This window comes from Salmo salar, unplaced genomic scaffold, assembly GCF_905237065.1.
Source record: "Salmo salar unplaced genomic scaffold, Ssal_v3.1, whole genome shotgun sequence".
NCBI lineage: Eukaryota > Metazoa > Chordata > Actinopteri > Salmoniformes > Salmonidae > Salmo > Salmo salar.
The window spans coordinates 6,361-16,249 of record NW_025549670.1 but is presented as its reverse complement, the minus strand read 5'-3'; the positions used below and the strand labels follow the sequence as shown (position 1 = coordinate 16,249).

Sequence of the window (9,889 nt, the reverse complement as noted above, 5' to 3'; positions counted from 1 at the left end):
ACAACAAAAAATCCAGAAAAACGATTTGCATTTTAATGAGGGAAACAAGTATTTGACCCCTCTGCAAAACATGACTTAGTGCTTGGTGGCAAAACCCTTGTTGGCAATCACAGAGGTCAGACGTTTCTTGTTGTTGGCCACCAGGTTTGCACACATTTCAGGAGGGATTTTGTCCCACTCCTTTTTTGCAGATCTTCTCCAAGTCATTAAGGTTTCGAGGCTGACGTTTGGCACCTCGAATCTTCAGCTCCCTCCACAGATTTTCTATGGGATTAAGGTCTGGAGACTGGCTAGGCCACTCCAGGACCTTCATGTGCTTCTTCTTGAGCCACTCCTTTGTTGCCTTGGCCGTGTGTTTTGGGTCATTGTCATGCTGGAATACCCATCCACGACCCATTTTCAATGCCCTGGCTCAGGGAAGGAGGTTCTCACCCAAGATTTGACAGTACATGGCCCCGTCAAATGATGCGGTGAAGTTGTCCTGTCCCCTTAGCAGAAAAACACCCTCAAAGCATAATGTTTCCACCTCCATGTTTGACGGTGGAGATGGTGTTCTTGGGGTCATAGGCGGCATTCCTCCTCCTCCAAACACAGCGAGTTGAGTTGATGCCAAAGAGCTCCATTTTGGTCTCATCTGACCACAACACTTTCACCCAGTTGTCCTCTGAATCATTCAGATGTTCATTGGCAAACTTCAGACAGGCATGTATATGTATTCTTGAGCAGGGGGACCAGCTGGGACCTGCAGGATTTCAGTCCTTCACGGCGTAGTGTGTTACCAATTGTTTTCTTGGTGACTATGGTCCCAGCTGCCTTGAGATCATTGACAAGATCCTCCCGTGTAGTTCTGGGCTGATTCCTCAACATTCTCATGATCATTGCAACTCCACAAGGTGAGCTCTTGCATGGAGCCCCAGGCCGAGGGATATTGATGGTTCTTTTGTGTTTCTTCCATTTGCGAAAAATCGCACCAAATGTTGTCACCTTCTCATCAAGCTGCTTGGCGATGGTCTTGTAGCCCATTCCAGCCTTGTGTAGGTCTACAATCTTGTCCCTGACATCCTTGGAGAGCTCTTTGGTCTTGGCCATGGTGGAGAGTTTGGAATCTGATTGATTGCTTCTGTGGACAGGTGTCTTTTATACAGGTAACAAGCTGAGATTAGGAGCACTCCCTTTAAGAGTGTGCTCCTAATCTCAGCTCGTTACCTGTATAAAAGAACACTGGGAGCCAGAAATCTTTCTGATTGAGAGGGGGTCAAATACTTATTTCCCTCATTAAAATGTAAATAAATTTCTAACATATTTGACATGCGTTTTTCTCAATATTTTTGTTGTTATTCTGTTTCTCACTGTTCAAATAAACCTAACATTAAAGTTATAGACTGATCATACAAAATCAGCAGGGGATCAAACACTTTTTTCCCCCACTGTATATATTTACCCTGAGCTGCGCTTCGATAGATGGGTCGAAGATGGAAGACTGGTTGCCCAGCAGATATCGCCATTGTCCTTTGAAGAATATTTCTGGTCGTAGTGTTGTAGAGCGGGTACATTAAAGTACCCTGTCGTTCTTAGGAGATTGTCTGTCCTTTCCTAGGCCACATACGTTTACAGCTGATAACTCGATGTCTAGGATGTATCACTTCTTTAGTAAATAATCGTTCAATGTTCATACTAAGTTGCCATAATCAGCTTATGCTGTATTCTGGCTGGTCTCGTCGAAATTCACCATTTCAGCGAGGTGATCATCACCTCCATGTTGAAATTTGCCCTTTTAAACATTAGGACAGCAGTCCTAACATTTCTGGAACTAAATGTTAATTTTGCTAGGTTGTAGTTGAAATTAGCCCTTTTAAACATACGGACACCAGTCCTCGGGAACTAAGGTTAACTTCTGTCAACGGACTTTTGTACTGGGGGAGAGAAGGGCGTGTTTCATAGTTCTCAACCAATGTCTGTTCACTTGGGCGTGGCCACTGAGTGAGCATAGTTTACTTATGAAAACAATTCACTCATTTAGAAGTTAAAATTACGTCATCTTTTCACAAATAGTTTCATATTTAAACGTTTAAATTGCACAACAATTCCATGTGAATCGGATAACTAGAATGTGTAGACTTTCCAAGATACAATTTATGTCGTCCTATCATCAGATATAATGTCCCAGACAACAACTGATCTGACATCATATTCTTTAAGTACCAACGGACACTTTCAACTGGTTGAGAAAGGGAACTATTGTTCCATTCCCGAGCATTTTGATATTACCATACTTTCTCTGTGGTAACACAGGGCTTTCCAAGAGCCCATTCTGAAGAGTGGAGAGAAAAGGAGGACAGGTATTTATGGGGAGGTCATAAAGCTCACCCAACAGGGCAACGTCATGACAGTAACACACTTGCACGAACGCACACACACACACACACACACACACTACCAGTATTTCAATGTTTGATATAAAACAGTTAGTCAGTGACACCTACAGGAGTGATGACCAGTGGGGCTGAGTTATCAATAGTACCACAATAAAATAATGGACAGAGTTTCTCAGTGAAGGTGTAGCCAGTGAAAGAGAAGATACGAGACCTGGCCTCTACATTGTAGAAAGAGACCTGACCCTCCTCATAATCCACAAACACCCCCACCTTCTGGGGCTTCTCTTTCAGGTAGAGGGGGATAGGGGGGACAGTGAAAGCCTCGTACTTTCCATTCCTCAGCCACACTGTCCAGCATCCATTGTCAGGTCTCAGGTCAATCATCTTCTTCCTGTCGATGGACTCTCTGACCACTCCCTAAATTCCACCCAACATTCACCTGAACCTCATAGTAGAATCTCCCCTGAGGAGAAGCCCTCCCTTTCCCAGGACATAGTGAACAGTATTAAACCTCTCTGCGTTATCAGGGAGATCCTGTTTTATGTCTCCACGTCTCCACTTGTTTCCTGTCTTCAACAGGATGAGTTTAGGATGTGCTGTATCAGGATCTAGAGTCACATCCACTGTGGAGAGAAACACACACTTTATTAGAATAAAGAAAATAAACATATCAATATGCAGGACTGCATTTAACTGCTCAGTACATTACTCTGGGACACATGAATAGTGATGTGCTGTATCAGGGTCTAGAGTCACATCCACTGTGAAGTAAAAAATAGTCTATAAAAATAAGAACATCAATATGTGGGAGGACATTTTATTAAAGGACTTACTGCACAGTACATTACTGTAGACATATGTAGCCTATAAGTTGTTATTGATAACAGCATAAGTATACTGTAGATGTGAATGTGTGGTCATGTTATTTCAAGTAATACCAGTATGTGAAGATATTAATATTCATGTGAAACTCTAGTAGGGCTGGGCCATATGGTCAAAATATCATATCACATTACTTAAAACAAATTGACAGTATGACAGTATTTTATACTTTTGAATAATAAAAGTTCGAATTCGCTTTATGAGTAGTGCGTGGCAAAACATACATTTGAAGTGATTGCAATGGGTCTTTCTCTATTCCGATTGTTTTATACTGTTCAATTCAACCCAAAATATTTTTCAACATTGTCATCAATTTCTGTATTTCCTGCACTCATTTGAGATCATTTCCACAATGCCACGTAGGGCTGCACGATATGGGAAAACAATCTAGGCTTTATTTTTAACCGAATGTTGCAATTGTGATTTGACTTGCGATTTAGAGCAAAATACTTGGGTGAACTGTTGGAATCAAGGAAATAGAATGATTATTCCAATTCAATAGTTTGAATATAATAGTGGCCACTTTAAATACAGTGTTTGACATGACAACAAATGAAAATGCAAGGGAGGAATTATTGTGACACGGTAGAAACCAAAGTGTTGACAAATGTTTCCTAGGAGACTCTACAATCTTTGGATACATTGCATGTTTTTTCTTAGCTACTTCATGTTCTTGCTTTGTGTATTCCTCTTTGATTTAGAAGAAACTGTTGTGCAAAAAAAACATGCAGATATACATTACCGGTCAAAAGTTGTGACACACCAACTCATTCAAGGGTTTTTCTTAATTTTTTACTACTTTCTACATTATAGAATAATAGTGAAGACATCAAAACTATGAAATAACAATTATGGAATCATGGAGTAACCAAAAAATGTGTTTAAAATTCAAATGTATTTTAGATTCTTTAAAGTAGCCACTCTTGTGCTTGATGACAGCTTTTTTTGCACACTCTCTCAACCAGCTTCATGAGGAATGCTTTTCCAACAGTCTTGAAGGAGTTCCCATAAATGCTGAACACTTGTTGGCTGCTTTTCCTTCACTCTGCGGTCCTACTCATCCCAAACCATCTCAATTGGGTTGAGGTCAGATGATTGTGGAGGCCAGGTCATCTGATGCAGCAATCCATCTCTCTCCTTCGTGGTCAAATAGCCCTTACACAGCCTGGAGGTGTGTTTTGGGTCATTGTCCTGTTGAAAAACAAATGATAGTCCCACAAAGCGCAAACCAGATGGGATGGCGTATTGCTGCAGAATCCTGTGGTAGCTATGCTGGTTAAGTGTGCCTTGAATTCTAAATAAATCACTGACAGTGTCACCAGCAAAGCACCCCCACACCATCACACCTCCTCCTCCATGCTTCACGGTGGGAACCACATATGCATATCTGTTCACCTACTCTGCGTCTCACAAAGACACATTCAACCATGAAGGCCAGATTCACAGTCTCCTCTGAACAGTTGATGTTGAGATGTGTCTGTTACTTGAACTCTGTGAAACATTTATTTGGGCTGCAATTTCTGAGGCTGGCAACTCTAATGTACTTATCCTCTGCAGCAGAGGTAACTCTGGGTCTTCCTTTCCTGTGGCGGTCCTCATGAGAGCCAGTTTCATCATAGCGATTGATGGTTTTTGCAACTGCACTTAAAGAAACATTAAAAGTTCTTAACATTTTCCAGATTAACTGACCTGCATGTCTTAAAGTAATGATGGACTGTCGTTTCTCTTTGCTTATTTGAGCTGTTCTTGCCATAATATGGACTTGGTCTTTTACCAAATAGGACTATCTTCTGAATACCACCCCTACCTTGCCACAACACAACTGATTGGCTCAAATGCATTATTAAGGAAAGAAATTCCACAAATGTACTTTTAACAAGGGACATCTGTTAATTGAAATGCATTCCAGGTGACTACGTCATGAATCTGGTTGACAGAATACCAAGAGTGTGCAAAGCTGTCATCAAGGCAAAGGGTGGCTACTTGAAGAATCTCCAATATAAAATACATTTGATTTGTTTAACACTTTTTTGGTTACTACATGATTCCATGTGTTTTTCATAGTTTTGACGTATTCACTATTATTCTACAATGTAGAAATGAGTAAAAATAAAGAAAAACCCTGGAATGAGTAGGTGTGTCCAAACTTTTGACTGGTACTGTAGTTCTACATCATTACTGGGATTATAAATCTGTATACAGTAGCTATGTTACGTTTGCTCTGACTCGGTACATTTATTAGCTAGCTAACGATTAGCATTAGCAGCTAACAAGATTTAGGCCCAACTTGCTTAGAAAATACAAACCAGCTGTTTGCAGATGTAAGAAACACAAACTTATAGTGTAATTATAGAACGCTAGTGGATAGTGGATTTATATTAAGAAGCAAAGTGAAAACAGCATCGTTGTCATCAACATTGTTGCACATACTGCATTGATGCGGAGACTGAAAGCAGTTCTCTTAGTGAGAGGAACAACAAATCCATGAGTGACAGGGGGGCGGGGCTAGGTCTGTGTGGAATGCGGCATGGAGAGAGAGAGAGCGGAGAGAGATGACTCAAGTAGCGAAGTAAACTATAAAAATGGACGTAACACAGGGCGTATCACATTTAACAAACCAAACAGTCAAATACCGTTATAGAAAGTAAAGTAAAAAAACAAACCTTTTCGTGCATCAATACCGGAATATCGTAAAATACGGTATACCGCCCAGCACTAAACTTTAGGTGGATGGACTGGAGAGTACAACAAACACACTGACCTGCATGTTTTCTGATGGTTTCAAGTTCTACAATATAAACAGAGAGTATGTCAGAATTAGGGGATACCAGAAACTATGGTAATATATTACAGTAGAGTATACTGTATGGTGCCATTGGAACACTATGACAAATCTCCTTCTCTTAATCTCTAAACTCAGAACCAGAAACATATCCAAAGTGACATGGTGTAAAAATACATCACTCTACCATAATATAGTATACATTAAGCAATACAAATATGATATGAAATATATTTTAAATACAATTCAATATCATTCATTTACCTGGACAGCCCTTCATGTTTACTAAATCTGTGGGTAAATTAAACATAAAAAAATTATAATTCTTGATAATTAAAGTGAGAACATTTTGAAATAAATTAATAAAACAATATCATTCTTTGTGTGAACATTGCCATCACAGTGAGTAAAAAATGATTCCCATACAGTGATATTTTACCACATAATTATGACTCATCTTTGTGCTATTTGCACAATGCTAATTGTAAGCCCTTGGAAATGGGCTCTCCAACCCTGTTCCTGGAGACCACCCTGTAGGTTTTCGCTCCAACCCTAATCTAGTGCACCCGATTCTAATAATTTGCTGGTTGATAACTTGAATCAGGTTAGTTATAACTAAGGTTGGATTGAAAGCTACGGGATGGTAGCACTACAGGATCAGGGTTGGAGAACCCTTCCTTAGAATATACATGTATGTATTGTATATTGACCATAAGGGTCTAGTAATGCATCGTGTATAGCTCCTACTTACCCAGCTGATCAGCAAGTATCTCTGCAGACAAACAGATAAATTAAAGTCAAAGTAAAGCATTCTTAAATGGTGAATAATTAATTCAACTCCTTGAGTGGTAGGGGGATGGGGACAGTAAAAACAATGTGATGAAAAGCATTCATGTCAAATATGTAAGGATTTTCAATCCATGAAACAAGCTGTTGTATGCTTAAATCCACCTGTACAGTATCTGACCAATGTCTGCTTTTTTCTTCTAAAGGTCAAACAGGGGGTGCTTATATTTGTCCTGTTTCACTGTATATACAAGTGGTTAACTTCTATGAGTGTGAGGTGTGAAGTGGAAATGTGCTTTTTGCATATCCCAACCCCTTGAGATACACTCAGAGAGTGTGGTCACTGCCAGGGATCAGCCATTATTGATGGCCACCCTGGAGCAGGTAGGGTTAAGTGCCTTGCTCAAGGGTAGATACACTGAATTTTGTATTACTTTTTTCACCTTGTCGGCTCAGTGATTAGAACTAGCCAGCTTTGAGTTCTAGTACCTAACTCCTTGTGTATGCCACTCTGTAAACTGCACTGTAAAACATTTACTGTAGAACATTTACATTAAGTCAAATGAACCCTTTAATTTGTCTTTTATTACCATAGTCATTGCACAAAGCAATCCAGCGCCAAATGGTGAAAGCTAATATGACCATAAGGAAAATGCCCAGAGAGCCAATCACTGCAAGGGCCACTTTCCGTGTGTCTGTGTGAACAAGGATCGGCTCGCCTGCAAGACACAAATCAACTGAGATCAGAGACATGCTACCTAATAATAATAATAATAATAATAAGACATTTCACTCCAAGAAAGCTTTGTCAGAAGTTTACAGACCTCAAATGTAGGCAAAATGAAACCACGTCCCATGACATCAGTTGTGTAGATCCAGCAATATGCCTCAATGCCAAATGAATGGAAAAGAGAAGCACCATCTAATTTCCTTGTTTAATGTTGTGCTGATATTTTCCATTCATTTAAGGTGGAGGCATATAGCTGGATCTTCAAAACCAACGTGGTTTCATCTTGACATTAGAATACTTTAGAGTTCTAAACAATAATATGATGTTGTGTTACTCACTAGGGATGTGAAACTCTGTCTCCATCTTAATCACCTCATGTTGCTGCCTCTGTCTCAGTCTGCAGGTAAAGAGGTTGTCAGTCTCCTTAACAGGGATCTTTAGTTTGACTATGTAGAATCCCTTATCGTTCCTGTCTGTCTCTGACGGTCCAGCAGACAGAGTGACCCCTTCACTGTCCAGCCACTCCAACTCAGGCTCAGGGAACCAGCCTTTAGATACACACAGCAGACCCATCCCTCCTTTCTGTCCCTCAATGGAAACCTCTGGCTTGGATCCTATAGCTACAGACACAAAGGGAAACTGGAGATGAAGTACTGCTGAGATTGGGAGGAACATCATATGGGTTGTTGTATTTAAGAAATGTACCTCTGACGTTGACTTGAACGGTGGAATCATCAAAATGTGTCTTAGACTCAACAAGACATTTATAACGTCCATCATCAGTGCCTTGTACCCTGGTCAGTTTCAAAGAGGTGTTGCCCTTCTTCAGTTCCTCTTTAAACAGCGATGTCCTTCCCCTGTAGGAGAGGATCTGATCATGGTATTTGTCTCTGCCGTCTTGATAGAGATGGACTCTAATGTTTGACTGAGGGTCTGGGAGGTTGACTCTGAACCAGTCAACTCTCATGTCCTCAGCACTGATGTTGGGTTTGATATAACAGGGCAGAATGATGTCATCACCAGCCACAGCAACAATGGCACGAGTCGAACCAAGAACCTCAAACCTTTCTGGAAAGAAAAACAACCATTCAATATCAAAAACAACCATGCATATCATCAACTGTTGGTCCCTTTCAGACTTCAACAGACCACACTAAAGATCAACACCAAACCTGGCCCAAATACTTAAGGTTTGCTTGATTTAGCTTGGTTGCCAATGGAATAGCCTAGTACCGAAAGTGCAAACCGTAGCCATCGTTCATGCAAATCCTCACATCGTTCACACACACACACACACACACACAAAGAACATGTGAGGTCACTCTACCAGAGCCTGCTCTTTGGAGGAGAAACAGGAGATTGACACACAGACAGTCTGTCCAAGTCCACATCATTTCTGAAAGAGAGGATAGCATACTGTATATAAATCAAAAAGATCCTGAGCTCTAGACCCTCAATGTGATTCAAAGTAGGCGATGTTATGGATCATATGATATGGATTCATTATGTAATCACCTGAGACCACCTGAGACCTAAGACAGAAGACTACTTAAGGCAGACTTTCAAAAATATGTAAAACTTGGTCCTTTTATTTAATAATATAAAACATTTCTCCCATTATCTCCATAATCCCTGTCAGCTGCACTGAGGGATATGACAGACACACACACACTATTTTAAAACATCAGGCCAAAGACTACTCAAGACAGACTTTCTTAAATATGCAAAACTTGGCCTTTTTATCAAGGCCTGTCTGGTTCTCACACACAGTTATTGCCAACCATCAACATCAACTTCAATATTAATTGCGGGGATTTATTAGTATAAAGCATTTCTGCCGTTAACTCTATTTTCCCTGACAGCTTTAAACATATATACAAATAATACTTACGATTAGATACATGCAGATCACAATTGAGAAGAGTTTGGCTTAAAGCTCGCTCGCCTGTGGTGGAAAGACTGGAGAGAAAACAAATCTGGTGTGTCTATTGCAAGGCAGGGAAGTGGCTTCAACATAACTTGATATACTTGTTATTCTTGTAGATGAGATGGAATCCACACTTTAATCAGCTTGAGTTGACTTGAGTTAACTTATGAGGAAGTAGGTGAGAGGTGGCATAGTTTCTGGAAACAAAACTGACAAACTGGCTACACTAAGATGTCACACATAGAGATCACAGGAGGCTGGTAATGGGAGGACGGCTCATAATAATGGCTGCAATGGAGTAAGTGGAATGGTATCAACAACATGGAAACCAGGTCTTTGATGTGTTTCAGACCATTCTATTAATTCCATTCCAGCCATTACTATGACTGTCCTCCCCAATTAACGTG

At 40.4% G+C, this 9,889-nt stretch overlaps 1 protein-coding gene across 1 annotated transcript; it reads right to left on the bottom strand.

The window, feature by feature from the left end:
- Window positions 1–2,791: 2,791 nt before the first annotated feature.
- On the bottom strand, window positions 2,792–9,590 carry LOC106587168 (butyrophilin subfamily 1 member A1-like). Its single transcript, XM_045713453.1, has 9 exons — window positions 9,447–9,590; window positions 8,883–8,951; window positions 8,261–8,623; window positions 7,894–8,175; window positions 7,416–7,544; window positions 6,791–6,811; window positions 6,304–6,330; window positions 6,019–6,045; window positions 2,792–2,998 (listed from the first exon to the last, which is right to left on the bottom strand). The coding sequence occupies exons 2-9, from the start codon at window positions 8,947–8,949 to the stop codon at window positions 2,811–2,813; spliced, it is 1,104 nt and encodes a 367-aa protein (XP_045569409.1). The 5' UTR covers window positions 8,950–8,951; window positions 9,447–9,590; the 3' UTR covers window positions 2,792–2,810.
- Window positions 9,591–9,889: the final 299 nt, after the last annotated feature.